Source organism: Haliotis cracherodii, unplaced genomic scaffold (genome assembly GCF_022045235.1).
Source record: "Haliotis cracherodii isolate W230 unplaced genomic scaffold, xgHalCrac1.p SCAF_15, whole genome shotgun sequence".
Taxonomy (NCBI): Eukaryota; Metazoa; Mollusca; class Gastropoda; order Lepetellida; family Haliotidae; genus Haliotis; species Haliotis cracherodii.
The window spans coordinates 889,358-907,785 of NW_027266270.1; the positions used below are offsets into that span (position 1 = coordinate 889,358).

Below are 18,428 nucleotides of genomic sequence, written 5' to 3' on the forward strand. Positions count from 1 at the left end.
CGCTGTCGATCATTTAACTGTGGCATGGGTACAACGTCACTAAGAAATGTCCGCGTTGATCTGTCCATCTCATTCCTGACAGTTACCATACTTATACTGGTTGGTTTGTTGGTTGTTTCACGCCACAGTCAACAATATTCCAGCTATATGACGGCGGACTGTAAATAATCGAGTTTGGACCAGACAATCCAGAGATCCAGATCGTGAGCATCGATCCACGCAATTGCGATCGATGACATGTTTCAACCAAGTCAGCGAGCCTGACCACCCGATCCCTTTAGTCGCCTTTGTCGCCGTAAAAGGCGACTATGCTTGTCGTAAGAGGCGACAGACGGGATCCCTAATTACAGTCCTTGTTGTCGCTGGCGAATAAATTTACTCATTTTCTTTGCAAATGTTCACTTTCCCTATTATTAACATCTTATTTGACTTAACCAGTACCATCTTTGATTGCCTGAAAACCCAGGCTGTTAAGAAACATTCCACTGTTCCCCACCCCCTTGCGGACATACATGGTGCGACTAACAAAAATCCCAATTTTGATCATACTTTGTCATTAATCTGAGGGGGTTGAGGGTTGTCGGATGGTTAAAGTGTTTAAAGAAACACATACTCTACTGTGATGGGTCAGCAATGTTAAAAGTGCTATTAAGACAGACCCTATTACCATTTTATTAAACTGCATCATAATTACTGAATATTTTTTTTGGAAAACATTTATAGTGAGTGAATGAAGTTTAATGCCTTTGAGTGAGTGAGTGAATATGGTTTTAAGCCGCTTTTAGCAATATTCCAGCAATATCACGGCGGGCTTCACACATTGTACCCATGTCGGGAATCGAACATGGGTCTTCGGAGTGACGAGTGACTAGGCTACCTGCTTGGTCCCCTGAAGATATCAATGCTTGGTCCCCTGGAGATATCAAGGTGGTACCCTGGACTCGAATCTCCCGCCGAAAGAGGCGACTAACGGGATCGGATGGTCGGGGTGGCTGACTTGGTTGATGCATCTCATCAATCAAAATTGGCACAACTTTCATTCAAACTTAATAGCAGTTAAGACGCATGAACATTATGTCATCAAACTTGGATTTCTCTATAGAGACCCCCTAGATGTATATACAGCTCGCGACCTGTGAAGATCCGGGGTAGAATATGTCTTCACTAACCCATGCTTGCCGTAAAAGGCGACTATGCTTGACGTCAGAGGCGATTAACGGAATTGGGTGGTCAGGGTCGCAGACTTGGTTGTCTACAACAAACCAATCCCCTCTATACCAACACAACAATGGTATTTTGCATCTGTGATAAAATAAACACATAAAGGGACATTGCATAAAAAGTTTATTTCCTTATGTTTGTGATCACTGGAGAATAATGATTTACAGTGTGGGCACTGCATAAATATACAACGTATGATACAGTGAATCGAGCCGACAACACTGCTGACAGACAGACAGATAGACAGACAGACACGGAGAAGGACACTGGTCAACATTATGCAAAGCTGGCAAATCAAAATACCGTTACCACGGGAACTGTACACAAATAGTGGTGAAGAATACAGTATGACCTAACCATGTTATTCAAGTCTGCTTCAGAGCCTGGATTGCTAATGGTTGCTATTTCTGTATTCTTACCAAAATTAGCAAAAATTACCTCATGGTGTCACATTTCTTTTAAACCCTCAGCATCTTTATCAAGCAAGTGTCAAATCAGCCTTGGATAAATATACATGATACAAGACTATTTATATTCAAATGCATCAATTGTTCTTGGCAAGACACCTGAAACATCAAACTATTGCTAATTCATATGTGGGAGCACTGAGTAATATCAGCACCAACTTTGATAGAGTACTTCTGTGGAATACGTATTTGAAGTACTCACCGAAAAATAGGTCTGATTGGAAACAATAATTTTTTACGTTACCATGTACCCTGGTAGAAAGCTGTTTTCCTCACAACCACAGTAACGGGTTCTGAATGCCACAGCAGCTACAGTCCATCTCAGCAGCAGACAAGCTGAATATGCTGGCAGTGTGGAAGTGTTGTCAGGATAATTGTATCAGCAAATCTAAATGTTGACTACAACACGTGCAGACCATTCCACAATTACATTATGGAACCTTGAGTTCTGCATAAAATCTTTACAGTGTACCAGTTGGAGTTACTTGAGATTGGGATTAATGCCTCTTTGAACAATACTCAGTAATATCACTGGCTGGTGGCCTAATGTGGGAGAAAAGCTAAAAGTGATGCAGGTATTAGACATTCCCCACTGAGCTGACCACATGTACACACAGAGCCAAATAACTAAAGACCATATTCAGAGCAAATCTGGAGTTCCGACCCACAATCATAGGATCCTCATATTCCTAAGGGATGTAACTCTGTACAAAGAAATGCAGCACCTTAGATGACTGTGCTAACAGGTGTCCCCAGTCAACACCTTAACAACCGAGAACTGTACCCATAAAATACTGAGTCCTAAGGGTTGATACCAGAGGAAAGGTGTCAGCAAGCAGAGGAACTAGACATGTTACACAAACTGAACACTTGAGTTTCGTTCCCTTAAGTACAAGAGTCCTACTACTCCTGGCATTGCTTCCTACCAGGGCACCTTACTGCATCAGGCAACTGAACTTCTGTTACAAAGGTTTTCCTCACATATTCTTTAACCGAAGGAAAATCAATGACAAACCTTCTCCACAATGATATCTTAGTCTGTAACACGAGTGAGTGAGTTAGGTGGATATGTCAGTGGGTCCTGTCAGCTAAGGGAGGCAACTCTGCATTTGGAGACCACCTTGGCTTTCAAATAGGCGATTCCAACAACTAAATCCTTAACGCACTCAGCAGTATTCCAGCTATATGACAGTGGTCTGTGAATAATTGAGTCTGGACCAGACAATCCAGTGATCAGCATCATGAGCATCAATCATTATAATTGGGATACGATGACAAGCATTAACCAAGCCAACGAGCCTGATCACCCGATCCTGTTAGTCGCCTCTTACGACAAGCATAGTCGACTCTAACAAGAAGAAATCCTTAACACTAACATAGAAAGATATTGCTTTTAAGCAATGATTAAAAAATTCTGCAACTAATATTATTTTCATAAGTGTGAAAAAGATTGTCTGAGGTTCAAATGTTTTATTTTACTTAAGTCAGTAATTATTTACTTAGTCCAAAACTGCTTTAAGAAGGACAGTGGTTGATAATTATAACAAATATATAACTATTAGGTTAATCATTACACTAAATAAACCAATAGTCTTTTCCGATCTTTCCTGTCATTAAAAAATAAATGTTGGAAAGGAGACAAGAAGCTTCCAATGAGCTGACCCCTGACCCCTGACTGGCTATGTACAACTGTCATAAGGGGAGGTAATACTGTGTCTTCGTGAATGACCCACCTCTAACAAGGAATAACACACAAGCACATTCAGGCAATTCTTGACATCACAAACATACCATCAACCGTGTTAAGTGATCACACTTTCTCCATTCTCAATTTGAGGGACCAGATTCTATTCACCATTTCCTGGCTATCCAATGCATTATTCACAATGGTGTTGTCACATTGAACATCGCCACACTGCCAACAAACATGGATCTATCACAAGGGAAGACAATCCATGTTATGCCAATCTGAAGAACGTGATGCAAAACAATAATAACCCCGATATATATGCTACAAGGTGTGCCATGGTTTGCAGGGCGTTGTAACCAGGCATTTCAGCAGCTTTGGTCATTGATATAAAACCAGCTAAAACATAACACTTTACAACTTTTCCACGACTATGAAGCACAAACTGTGCAAACCTAAACAACAAAGATTCCATAATACTTCCTCAATTATTATTATTATTATTATTAACAGTCACAAATATACTACTCAAAAGAAGTCAAAGAACATCTAATAAATTCATATTACTATGGTTAATCTGTCATTGTATGACACCCGATTAACTATAGCAACATGAAAGAATTGGGTGTTCCTTAAATTCTTTTGAGTAGTATACAACATACTTCTTACCCAATCTCAGAACCAGTTGGAAACCATACAGAATAGACATTCCTCATACATAATGATACAATCTATTATCTATCAAGAAAACTCTAAAATGGCAGAAAAATCAAAATGAACAAAATTGAAGCTGGCTGTTTGTTTAAAGGAAGTGTTTCACTGGTTTTCACAACTGAAATATGTCACATTGACTGTTTCAGGCACATACTTATCCTATGGCAATTGTCAGAGTATTTCAAGGGCAATGGCATAATACAAAAGACAAAATATGAAAATCTTTTTAGCTTAATATTTAACAATAAGGTGCGGCAGAAGTTAGTATAGCATCATATGATCCTGGCCCACCTAAGGGACACAACTCTGCACAGCAAACTGTGTTTCCTTAGACAAGTGGGCCCCATTTCTGTTCTACTTACAACTACATCAGCACTTAATAACATGGAGGTAGAATGATGTTAATGTAAGTGTATTCATGTAGAAATCTTGCTACAAATGCCTGTTTAAGCCCCGCCAGTGGGCACACATTGCTCTGTGCACGATGACCTCACATGGAAACAAGGAACTAAAAGCTAACAGTCCCGCCTAAGTCCGAAGCTAGGCAACGTAACACACAATAACCAGGAGAAACAGACAGACAGTGTGTAAACCCAAACATCGACCACACAGAGATCAAGTATTCACATGAAGCACATCAAACTGGAAACATTAAATATGCAGAACGTTTCTTGTCAGAACTAACAGCTGGACACAGACAGGAACACAGCAACAAGCTGGACAAGATGTGTTCAAAGAGCTGGAGTATAACAATCTTCAAAATAACATCCTACTTATCAGGATTCTTTCCAAATTTGGGTTTGAACTACAAAAATAGTTGATTCAGATTTGCATCCAACATATATTAGTTGGTACACGTCCCTCCTCTTGCAATGAAGTCATCAAAGTGACCTTAAGATTCTTATTATGTCTCCATCGACCAGGCAGTTGAACCGGACTTGTCTAATGGTGACATTAACGACATTAATCACATGGCATGTTATAGTCCCCCGAGTCCTGATAGTGTGTTCGTATGCATGTTCACATGCACAGTTCAGTGCTACGGTACTCCTACATAGATTAATGACAGTCATTGCATCTTATTGCTCTGTGCAGAGTTACCTGATCAACTTCAACTTCAGTTATGTTCCTTTTAAAATACCAAGGTGAATACATGAGTCACAAGTCTTGATACAATATATATAAACAGCAACTGTGTCTTGGTGGAACTGCCTTCTGTAAATACATGGTTACCCGGTCAGTGTAACTGTTAACACTTCACCTGCTAATAATACATGTGATACTTCAGTACTTTAGGTGTACTCATATAAGGGTGTGGGTGGGGAGGTATGTGTCAATAAGATTCATGGGTGTGTGTGTGTATGCGTGTAGGTAGGGTGGTTGGGATAGATGGGGTGTGGGGTGGTGTAGACAGGGGTGGGGGTGTAGGTAGGGTGGTTGGTATAGATGGGGTGTGGGGTGGTGTAGACAGGAGCGGGGGTGTAGGTAGGGTGGTTGGTATAGATGGGGTGTGGGGTGGTGTAGACAGGGGTGGGCGTGTAGGTAGGGTGGTTGGGATAGATGGGGTGTGGGGTGGTGTAGACAGGAGCGGGGGTGTAGGTAGGGTGGTTGGTATAGATGGGGTGTGGGGTGGTGTAGACAGGGGTGGGGGTGTAGGTAGGGTGTGTGGTATAGATGGGGTGTGGGGTGGTGTAGACAGGGGCGGGGGTGTAGGTAGGGTGGTTGGTACAGATGGGGTGTGGGGTGGTGTAGACAGGGGCGGGGGTGTAGGTAGGGTGGTTGGGATAGATGGGGTGTGGGGAGGGGAACTGTTGAGAGAGGGTGAGAGAGGGTGATAGATGGGTGGGTGGGGTGGGTTTGGAGAAAGACTGGGGTGGATAGGGGATAGAAGTTGGCGGGTGGAAAAGTATAACTGTGGCTGTGTGTCAACAATAGTTTCCATGGTTACCTAGCAGTAACAATACTTATAAATACAGTTACAGTCGGTTGATTCGAACAACCCTAGACTAGAGTACCACAATCTTTAAAAAAATTACATCTTTACAAAATAATCAACTACGTGGTGGGTTTTGACAGCGTCTACTTTAGTGTAAAAGTATAAAAATACTTTATTATTGTCGATCAGTGCACAACCTTGGGTACAAAAATAAAGGTGACTGGTCACAGTGTTGAGCACTTGAACTTGGCGAGGACAATTCCTCATACATACAACAGGCAAAACCCCGCCATGGAGACCTCGCTACGCAGTGCGACACATGCCACTAAGTAATAACATCATTTCAATATACACAAACCCACGAAGTTAAACAATGTTGACTTACTCAATATTCACCATATTCGGATGCATTTAGATTTCCCATTCTGTGAAGAAAGTATCATTAGAAGGACACTAACAGTTCATGCATAGACATATTGTTATTGTCTTTGGTTTGTTTCAATGTGACTCACGGGAAGTGCTCACAATTACACAGTCAATACTTCACAGGTGTGGTCCCACATCCCTGCATCCTCCGTCAATACAAACTGCCAAGTTGGGATGAAGTCAGTGTTTTTGACTCATGAATCAAGCCACTGATTGGTTCAGAAGGAAGCCAATGAGCACTCAGATTACATCGCAACCAGCATGTGCAGCATCAACACACTGCTTCAATATGAGGCAATGGTAGCGTTTCCACAAAGTTCACTTGCGTTCCAGGAGTACAAAAGGTCTCACTTCATCAGTCAACTAGACACACATCACAACAACACCGCAACTCGGCCGATGTATTCGGAGGTGATGGAGAAACTTGGTGTAGACAAAACGTGTGAAGTATTGACGATGTCACAATTATTGCTATGGAGTCGCCTGTGAAGAACCTGGCGACACTGGCCTACGGCTGTCATACACGGACAGTGATACACGAGGAAGGCTCACTCACTCACTCACTCACTCACTCTCCATCACATGCATTACATATTCACAAAGTAAATTTGGGGTACTAAAATATAGTTGTTTTCTTCAAAAGATCTGTACAATCTACTTGTACACTAAAGGTGGGAGATATATTTTCAAATTGATCCAGACCAGTTTGTTTACTTGTTTTACAGATAAATCTGCCTCAATGTCAAACATGGTGTGTCTGTTTTCAGTCCATGTTGCGACATTGTAGCCAGCGTTACTCTTAAACACGATGAATGTTTTCAGCAAAGAAAATCAGAAACAATTGACATGTTGTCAGCTGTGACTGAAACTTCCTGGCGCCATCTCCCCTATTGCTGCACTGCAGATATATCTGTCTTACATTACCCATCAGCACTCTGGGCATCCGTGCCTCATCTTAGCTCAGATAATCCATGAAACAAGAAATAAACTGGTCCAGACTACAAAATACTGTATGCTTAGTTCCAAGTCAGTTACCATGGTTACTAAACATTGCTCGTTTCAGCACCACTTTCTCACAGGTTCAAATGTGTCTCCGACATCACATCGCAGTGGATAACATCAACGTCCGAGTGACGCTCATGATGATGACTATGTACACAATTTCTAATAATGAACAAAATTCATGAATATTGTTATAGGTAAGAATACACTGTGACACACTTCTGTACAACTAGCCAACCAAAATGATTACGAAATATGTTAATTATGGTAATTTAAGACAATCTATTGTAACATAAAATGACAGATTGTCTTGTCATAGTAAAGATCAGAGCTCCAGATATCTTTTTGAGCAATTGAGTTTTTATTCTGGGGTTTCTATTTTAATTGGGTTATGACATTTTTCATTGGGCAACCAATATTTTTTCACTCATCAATTCATCACTCTATTGGGTTTTCCAAAATTAGTGAACATTTTAAGATTTAAAAAAAATATGAAACAATGCTTTAGATGTATATAACTGTTCTAAATATATAGGCTTGACTCGGAAAGTAAGTTAGCTCGTAATTGTGTTTTGGAAATTAGCTTCTTTGTACGGATGCTGGAAGAGCTTCATTGGGTTTTCACGTGGGCTGTTTTTATACATTGGAGTTTTTCATTTAATGCATGTGTTTCTGTACGCAAGTTGATTAAAAATAATTAGGTTTTGAATAATTTGGGGGGGTATTTTAGGTAAATATGCTGCTTATCTGTAGCTCTGATTTGATCACAAAGATAATTAGAGACTGAAAGAAATTAAGACAAATTTGGTAGTAATGAGAAAATGTTTAATATTTGAAACAAAATGAACAAATCTGACATTTTATTCTTGGGTCGATCCCCAAACACCTTGTGTCAGTCCAATACAGACAATTGAGCACTAAAAGGGGAGATAACTTCATACAGAAACTCGGTAAGAGAGACTAACGTCCCATCAGTCAACCCATAACATAGGGGCTCTGGATTAAAAAAACATTTCATTTTACACATGAATTATTTTGATTATCCACATCTACCTATCTCATTACACATTGATCTAGAGTCTATAGGCTCATATTCCCTACAGTATTTACACTGGTAAACAGGTGTGTAGATATATATATTATACAATATAAGCATAACATCAGAAATTACAAATCACATAATTTCACAAATTCAGAAAATTAACAAGTCAATCTGGGTTAGTGACAAACCCAGGAAAACAACTCACTGATGTAAATTAATCTAATGTAATGATTAACTGATGATTTGTGTTCTGAAAGAATTCTGTACACAACATAGCTGACATGTTGAAACAAATGACGGGTGCTACAGAAGATCCTAAACAGGCGTGGAACTGAGTATTCTACTGAATATATTTGTATTCATGCCTGACTCAGACAATCTTAAAAAATAAACCATGATCATATCGTTGAAACATTTTTCATATCCTTTGAATTTTTTTCAAATACAAAAACACATTTCAATAGTTCTACCCAAATATTCAAATCAATGAAACTCAGAACCAACACCTTAATATTCTTCGACTTAATGGGGATAATAGTTGACTAACCAAATCAGCAAGGAAGCACGACTCTTGTCACCAATAAGAGTTGTCTCCCTTTGACACATACACTGAGACGTCCGGACATATCGACTGCCTGGCTTGACGCACATGCTCGAACTACCCTGGGGTTCAGCTCCCTGGGCAGTATCCCTGCACGATGCTGCTAAACTGGTTACAGTGTTTGCTGGTGTGTGACGAGTCGTCCCTTTGTGGTGTTGATGCTGGGTGTCCAGTGGAAACCCCCTCTACACATTATCTACAGCAGAGTTCATTGATTTAGCCTCTCCAGTTCTTCGGGGGATAAAAATCGGACGTGCGTAAAGGGGAATATTCCAGTTCTTCCGTTCACCTCCCCTTCCCACTGTCCGTTAACATTCATTGCTGTGACTGTGATTATCTCCCCTTTCTGAAACAAAAAAAGTGTATCTAAATTGTGACTTTTACACTGCTTTTAACAATACATTGTTTATAGTATTACATCGCTTTTAGTATGACACTACTTTAGTATAACTTCTTGTATCAAGCACAGCAAGGCAGGGGACATTGAGAATGGGGATCTTCAATATTGCCACAAATTGGAACTGAATAAAACTGACAGAAAATGAAAACATAGCAAACATTTGTGTCTCGTTCCAGCAGGACTTGCTACAAACTCTGAGGACTAGGAGTCAAAGTTTAGACTCGTCCTCTTGAATGGTCTTATAGAAAAGACTTCTTTGCCTGTGGACGTGGAGTTGACAAACCAAGGTTCATAACTAGGGTTTGGCTTCAAACCCTAAGATCTTGGCATGCATAGGTGATGCACCTCAGCAGAGTGAATTACGGTGCCTTGAATGACTGGTGCACCAGAAAACTGGGGCCACTATCGCTAGCCAACCTACCAATAGCTTCAGCTGTGTTTTATCGTAAGCATTGGGTATCCTCTGGGTGATCACAGTAGCCTTGGCTGGCAGGGTAACCTGAAACAAGGAAGGCAGATCATACATAACAAACACATCATTCATCTCTCTATCAACAACATACTCAGTCAGTCATCACATCCATCTCACATCTATCTGTACTTGACATATATGTAACATACTTGTATTTTATTCGTCAGTGATGTTTTGATAAACTTCCAGGTACCGTTAACATTGGTGGCATTGGCATTTAGGTCTGTTAATATCTGTGGTATTGGCATTTAGGTCTGTTAACATCAGTGGTATTGGCATTTAGGTCTGTTAACATCAGTGGTATTGGCATTTAGGTCTGTTAACATCGGTGGTATTGGCATTTAGGTCTGTTAACATCGGTGGTATTGGCATTTAGGTCTGTTAACATCGGTGGTATTGGCATTTAGGGTCTGTTAACATCGGTGGTATTGGCATTTAGGTCTGTTAACATTGGTGATATTGGCATTTAGGTCTGTTAACATCAGTGGTATAGGCATTTCTGTCTGTTAACATCTGTGGTATTGGCATTTAGGTCTGTTAACATCGGTGGTATTGGCATTTAGGTCTGTTAACATCAGTGGTATTGGCATTTAGGTCTGTTAACATCGGTGGTATTGGCATTAAGGTCTGTTAACATCGGTGGTATTGGCATTTATGTCTGTTAACATCGGTGGTATTGGCATTTAGGTCTGTTAACATCAGTGGTATAGGCATTTCTGTCTGTTAACATCGGTGGTATTGGCATTAAGGTCTGTTAACATCAGGGGTATTGGCATTTAGGTCTGTTAACATCAGTGGTATTGGCATTTAGGTCTGTTAACATCGGTGGTATTGGCATTTAGGTCTGTTAACATCGGTGGTATTGGCATTTAGGTCTGTTAACATCGGTGGTATTGGCATTTATGCCAGTTTACATCAGTGGTATTGGCATTTATGTCTGTTAACATCAGTGGTATTGGCATTTATGTCTGTTAACATCAGTGGTATAGGCATTTATGTCTGTTAACATCAATGGTATTGACATTTAAGTCTGTTAACATCAGTGGTATTGGCATTTATGCCTGTTAACATCACTGGTATTGGCATTTCTGTCTGTTAACATCGATGGTATTGACATTTATGTCTGTTAACATCAGAAGTATTGGCATTTATGCCTGTTAACAACGGTGGTATTGGCATTTATGTCTGTTAACATCGGTGGTATTGGTATTTATGCCTGTTAACATCTGTGGTATTGGCATTTATGTCTGTTAACATCAGTGGTATTGGCATTAATGCCTGTTAACATCAGTGCTATTTGCATTTACGCCTGTTAACATTGTTGTCGTCAGTGTTAACATTAGTGGTCTGTTAACATCGTGGTATCTGTACTTACATCTATTAACATCCTGGTATCTGTACTTATGTATGTTAACATCAGTGGTATTGACATTTATGTCTGTAAACATCAGTGGAATTGGCATTAATGCCTGTTAACATCAGTGGTATTGGCATTTATGCCTGTTAATATCAGTGGTATTGGCATTTATGCCTGTTAACATCGTTGGTGTCAGTGTTAACATTAGTGGTCTGTTAACATGATGGTATCTGTACTTACGTCTGTTAACATCGTGGTATCTGTACTTATGTATGTTAACATCGTGGTATCTGTACTTATGTATGTTAACATCGTGGTATCTGTACTTACGTCTGTTAACATCGTGGTATCTGTACTTATGTATGTTAACATCGTGGTATCTGTACTTACGTCTGTTAACATCGTGGTATCTGTACTTATGTATGTTAACATCATTGTATCTGTACTTATGTATGTTAACATCGTGGTATCTGTACTTATGTATGTTAACATCGTGGTATCTGTACTTATGTATGTTAACATCGTGGTATCTGTACTTATGTATGTTAACATCGTGGTATCTGTACTTACGTCTGTTAACATCGTGGTATCTGTACTTACGTCTGTTAACATCGTGGTATCTGTACTTATGTATGTTAACATCGTGGTATCTGTACTTATGTATGTTAACATGGTGGTATCTGTACTTATGTATGTTAACATCGAGGTATCTGTACTTACGTCTGTTAACATCGTGGTATCTGTACTTATGTATGTTAACATCATTGTATCTGTACTTATGTATGTTAACATCATGGTATCTGTACTTATGTATGTTAACATCGTGGTATCTGTACTTATGTATGTTAACATCGTGGTATCTGTACTTATGTATGTTAACATCGTGGTATCTGTACTTATGTATGTTAACATCGTGGTATCTGTACTTACGTCTGTTAACATCGTGGTATCTGTACTTATGTATGTTAACATCGTGGTATCTGTACTTATGTATGTTAACATCGTGGTATCTGTACTTACGTCTGTTATCATTGGTGGTATTGGACTCTGGTAGTCTGGTCTGGGTGGGCTCGTTACTTCCTGATACTGCAAGGAAAGTCGATACATTCAACTTGTTTGTTGTTTAACACCACCCCCAGCAATACTGCAGCTGTAAATACCCAAGTCTTGTCCAGACACTACATTGTGAGCAGAAGACTCTGTGATTTACCTTTCTTTGTGAGTCAAGAACATCGCACTCACACATCAATCAGCCGCCACAAGGACGAAACCACCCTTCAAATACTTCACAACAAAAGTGACACTGACGGAATTTAACAGTTTTTAAAATGAAATCTATTTTTTCCTTAAGTGACAAATGTTATATTTGGGATAACACTTTCTTGTTGAAGTACAGATTCTGGTACTTCGTGGGGTTGAGTCCCGTCCGGGATTGGAACCCACACTGCCAGAGTGAGGCACCTCATCACCAGCACACAAGTCAGCAATCTAACCAACTCAGCCGCCAAGGCTTCCACAAAAATGAAAGTCCGACAACTGGTTGTCTAGATCACGCACTTTGTGCACCCCTCTGACAAAGTGTAAATTGGCACTGCTCCCATGGCATTGTGTATTCATATTGTTCATTAAACAGAGCTACGGATAAGCTGTGTATTAGCGTAATATATTCCCCCCCTCCCAAATATTGAAAACCCAATCACTTTCAATTACCTTGCGTTAAAACGCATGCAAATAATGAACAAATGTATAAAAACAGCACGCGTAAATACACAATGAAGCTTTTTTAGCATGCGTACAAAGGAGCTAATTTCCGAAACACAATTACAAGCTAAGTTACTTTACGAGTCAAGCCTATATTTAGAACCATTGTATACATCTAAAAACATAATTTTTTTGGATAAATCCAATAGAGTGATGAATAGATTAGTGAAAAAATATTGCTTACGCAATGAAAAATGTAATAGCCCAATTAAATCAAAACCATCAAGTAAAAACTCAATTGCACAAAAAGTTATCTGGAACTCTCTTAAAGTTTTAAAACAGGCTGTACATTTCTCACCATTAAATGGAATCCTGGGGTCTTTGAGGTTAGTTCCTATGGTAAAGATATGAAGACTAATTGTCTTCTCCAAACATGGAGTTATTTTACATAAACCACGAGCCCTAAACAAGCTGAGGATTAGTTGAATCTGACCAATGTTGTCTACCCCGGACAAGCATGAGATATGGAAGGTCTTTTCAACTCTGATGACACAGCATACCTTGCCAAAGTACGGCACGGGGATCTGTCCAACCCGACCTTGGTTGTTGCGGGCTGTCCACCAGCTCTCCTCGTCCTTGGAGATCACTTCCAACACTTCCCCCTTCAGGAACGGGAGATCCTCGGGGTCCTGCAACAGCATCAACACTGAGTCATTCCACGTGATCACAACTACTACTACTACTACTCCTGCCACTACCGCTACTGCTACTACTACAACTCCTACATTACTGCTTGTACTACTGCTACAACTGCTACTACTGCTACTATTACTGCTACTACTACTGCTACTACCACTACAACTCCTACTACTGCTGCTACAATGGTCAATGATCAGTGTGTACTCAACAATCCTTCTCATTACATGTTTGACATCAAATGACTCAAGCATATGATTCAGTCAGTAATCAGTAACAACCAGTGTCAGAAGTAAAACTGACCAGCAGAGAGATTAGTCATGTCACTTGATTGTGATGTCATGGTATCTAATGATGTCACAATGGTCTGCAAAGCTTTGTGATGAAATTTCAGTGCTGAGATATCCTGTGAAGGCCAGTTTTGGAAGATTAATAGAATATCGCCCTTGTGTCTATTAAGCCTCTATCGACTCGTGCTGACATATTTGATATCAAAAGACGCTTGCGCGAGATTCCCTAGATCTTCAGTTTCATGGATAACAAAGAACAATCCCCACCTCAAGTAATTCTGACATCATCAACATGTGTTTATTCCAGGCAGCGATATTGAATTTCAACAGACTTGAACCCTACTGGCCTGCCACACTTAGATTCAGCTCAAATTTCCTCCATGACATTGACAACATGACTTCCCCAGCAGATGCAGGACATCCCATTGGACCAGATGGGATACAATTAGACGTCCTAATTGCATAGGAAGAGGTACTTAAACATCAGTTTTTTTTGTCTATCCTGAAGAGCACTTCATAGATACTATCTCTCAAACTCAAGCACTTGTAACTTTCTCAACAACTCTTGCAACAGTTTTCTTTCATAAACATTTAAACAGTAGCTTGTGTTTGCCTTAGCCCTATATATCAAGGTTTCAGCTATTATAGCTTCTAAATTTCCACTCAATCAAATGACGGTGTCCGTTACATTGCATACATAATATCTGATAAAACAAATGTGTTCCAAGGTTTTGAGACATGCCCTGTCGACATCTCCCTGTCACACTGACATACTTAGGTACAGCGTGAGTGTGACAAATTCCTGGTGCACTCGTTACAACAATAGCCAGTCAGGCATGGGGACCAGGAAGTGTTCTCACAGTAACAGTTGGTGCTGGACAAAGTTTCTCCCCCACAATATATTGAACAATGAACAATATCAAAATCATACCAAAATATACATCAAAAGGCCTTACATTTGGGGGGAAAGTGACAAAAGTTGTTGAGTAACAAATGATAGATTATTAATTGACTAATGTGATGTGATGTCTGTGTGGCGTGGCGTGGCGTGGGCGTGGCGTGACGTGACGTGACGTGACGTGACGTGGCGTAGTGCCTGTGTGGCGTGGCGTGGCGTGGCGTGGCGTGGCGTGACGTGACGTGATGTGGCGTAGTGCCTGTGTGGCGTGGCGTGGCGTGGCGTGGCGTGGCGTGGTGTCTGTGTGGTGTGATGTCTGTGTAGTCTCTGTGTGGTGTCTGTGTGATGTGATGTGATGTGGCGTAGTGCCTGTGTGGTGTGGTGTGGCATGGCATGGCGTGGCGTGGCGTGGCGTGGCGTGGCGTGGCGTGGCGTGACGTGGCGTAGTGCCTGTGTGGTGTGGTGTGGTGTGGCGTGGCGTGGTGTCTGTGTGGTGTCTGTGTGATGTGATGTGATGTGATGTGATGTGATGTGATGTGATGTGATGTGGCGTAGTGCCTGTGTGGTGTGGTGTGGTGTGGTGTGGTGTGGTGCGGTGTGGTGTGGTGTGGTGTTATGGTGTTGTCTGTGTGGTATTATGAGGTGTGGGTGGACGTCACATCTAAGTAATCAAATGCAAACACCTTCACTATGAAGAATACCATAAAAAAAGAAACTTACCCTTCCAGGAAAATCATATTTGGCTACAATCTTAATCCTTGGCGCCTGAAAATCAATACAAAACAGGATCAGAAAATGTTAATTGTGGACTTCATGACACATATAGTCTAATACACATGCAAACTACCGAACAGCATATCTACTTTCAAGTTTAAAATTGATACATGATACAGAGTCCCATTTTTATAACATCACCATATTCACATATTTACCGAGTCCCATTTTTTATAACAACACTGTATTCACACATTGACTGAGTCCCATTTTTTATAACATCACTGTATTCACACATTTACTGAGTCACAATTTTTATAACACCACTGTATTCACACATTGACTGAGTCTCAATTTTTATAACACCACTGTATTCACACATTGCCTGACACACGTTTTATAACATCACTGTATTCACACATTGCCTGACACACATGTTTTATAACATCACTGTATTCACACACTGCCTGACACCAGGTCGGCTACTCACCGGTTTTATTAATGACGTAGAATCTAGGTAATGTGTTTTATAAAAGTTAAGAAGGCTAGGAATATCAGGGAACTCCTGGTCACCGATGCGGAAGCGGGTCTGGTTCCCCACTTGAATGCGGTTGATGATGTAATGGCTGACCTTCATATCTTCCCTGAAACAAGAAAGCACAGATAATAATCACATGCCGTCACTAGCAAGTACTTGGGATACACACTCAGAGATTTACTGTGGGGATCCAGGGAACTAAAGGCCTTTAACTGTAGCAGGCATAGATTGTTTCTTGTTTTGTTTTGGCTGTTGTTTAACGCCGCACTCAGCAATATTCCAGCTGTATGATGGCGGTGTGTAAATAATCGAGTCTGGACCGGATAATCCCTTGATTGACATCGTAAGCATTGATCCATGCAATTGGGATACCATGACATGCATCAAAGAAGTCAGCGAGCCTGACCACCCGATCCCGTTAGTCGCCTCTTATGGCAAGCATGGGTTGCTGAAGACCCCGGATCTTCACTGGTAGATTGTACAACAAATTTGCATGTAGCCAGCAGGGCCTGCTCCTTTTATACGTTACTGGCCCTTTTCCAAACTGGCCTACAACTAAGTGGTAGAGGCCACAACCTGGCTAAGTCTGAGATCACGTAGCCACCTAGCGGGGCTCTGAAAATTTTACAACTTCTCACCCGTAAAACGTTTTTGCATGCATCTTGGCTTCCATTTGCCTCATTTGTGTTGATTTATGAGCAAAAGAAGTTGCTGTACACAACATTACAAAATGGAGGCCGGTTCTTATTTACCGACATGATCCAATTAAAACAAGCTTATAGTCGACGAAGTCATCTATATCCCCTGCATGTTTTAACACGTTATGGTCCCAAACCAAGTAACTGACCCAATATTCCTCTTAGCCCATGTCAAAATAGCTGCAATGGAAATTTTAAAATAAACATTTCTTAAACTCCTTAATATCAAATGGCACCAGTTCAGTATGTGTTTTATATATAGACATGCAATGTTCAGTGAGGAAATATTTAAAGGTTTATTTGTATTTAACGGTTTTTGAGTTACGCTCCGGAAACGAACACCACCCTTGTAGACCCTTAGTCCAATTTGTTGCCATGGAAACATAAAAAATAAAAATTTATAAAATTCCTAAATAGCAAAAGACACCAGTTCAGTATGTGCCTGGTAGACATGTAAAGTTTTGAAAGAAAGTAATTAACAGTTTTTGAGTTACCCTGAGGAAATGAACACCACCTTTAAAGAACCTAAGTCCAAATTGTTGCCATGGAAACATAAAAAATAAAAATTTATAAAAATCCTAAATAGGCACCAGTTTAGCATGAGTCTGATAGCCTTGTAGAGAAATATTTAACTGTTTCTGCGTTATGCTCCGGAAACTATTTCGGGCCGCACGCACGCACACACGGAGGGACGGACGGACGGAACCCATTTCAATATCCCCCACCAACTTTGTTGGGCAAGAATAAAAAGTAAACATACACGGAGAAGGAGTGAAATTTCGACAAGCCAGACGGGCCATCTACTTTAAGTTTCAGCAAGCCCTTTGTAATTGTAACTGGCCATGGGCCAACGGGCCAGCAGTCAAATCAATCCCTGTGTCGGAGTCCAAGGTTATAAAATGGCAGTCTCAGGATAACAAATGGAGATCCAAGGGAAATGTCCTAAAGCTAGTAGAGTACTCTACCCCCAGTGCCATCAGATGGCTCGCAGGCTGTTTGCTAGTTATAGGCATGGACGTCCCCATCTATGCCAACTGAAAGCAATCTTGCGCCAGAAGATTGTGAATCATTCAAACCTATTGGAGGTTTCAAATGATTGTGTACAGAAATAAATTTCAAGTGGCAACAAATACCGAAATAGCAGCATTCCTTCCTCAACATGAATACACATTATCTGCTTCTCTGTGGGTGCATTCAGTGTTAGTTTGTAGTCCTTTTCAATTTGTGTGTGTGTAGCAAGCATGTATCCAGTAAATCCCTGCACTCAACATTAATTGTTTTCGTTGTTAGATCACTGATCTGCCATCAATTTTGGGAGAAAAAAAATCAACAACAAAGTTACACTTTTTTTCCCCAACAAGATCGAGCAATCAGGCCAAAGGGTGAAAATAATGCAGTGTTCCAATTACACTTCAAAATAGGATCAAGAATCAGGTAGGCTTCTTGTTATAGTTTTTATCTTAAAGCCAGCAGCCGTTACGGACACACGTGGACGTGCTGGAGGCGATGCTGGGTTCTCTTCCTTGTCTCTTGCCTGGTCTTTCGGTTGTGTTGCAATAGTATCGCAA

General features: G+C 40.6%; 1 protein-coding gene across 1 annotated transcript in view; it reads right to left on the reverse strand.

Moving 5' to 3' along the window:
* Positions 1-8,264: 8,264 nt before the first annotated feature.
* LOC139462155 (adapter molecule Crk-like) overlaps positions 8,265-18,428 on the reverse strand; it is a 29,430-nt gene continuing 19,266 nt past the window's right edge. Inside the window, exons 3-8 of the mRNA XM_071243677.1 lie at positions 16,115-16,268; positions 15,631-15,675; positions 13,587-13,715; positions 12,346-12,411; positions 9,918-9,995; positions 8,265-9,442 (exon numbers count right to left, since the gene is read on the reverse strand). Of these exons, the coding sequence (XP_071099778.1) occupies positions 9,305-9,442; positions 9,918-9,995; positions 12,346-12,411; positions 13,587-13,715; positions 15,631-15,675; positions 16,115-16,268 (610 nt within the window). The 3' untranslated portion in view covers positions 8,265-9,304. The remainder of the gene's footprint in view (positions 9,443-9,917; positions 9,996-12,345; positions 12,412-13,586; positions 13,716-15,630; positions 15,676-16,114; positions 16,269-18,428) is intronic.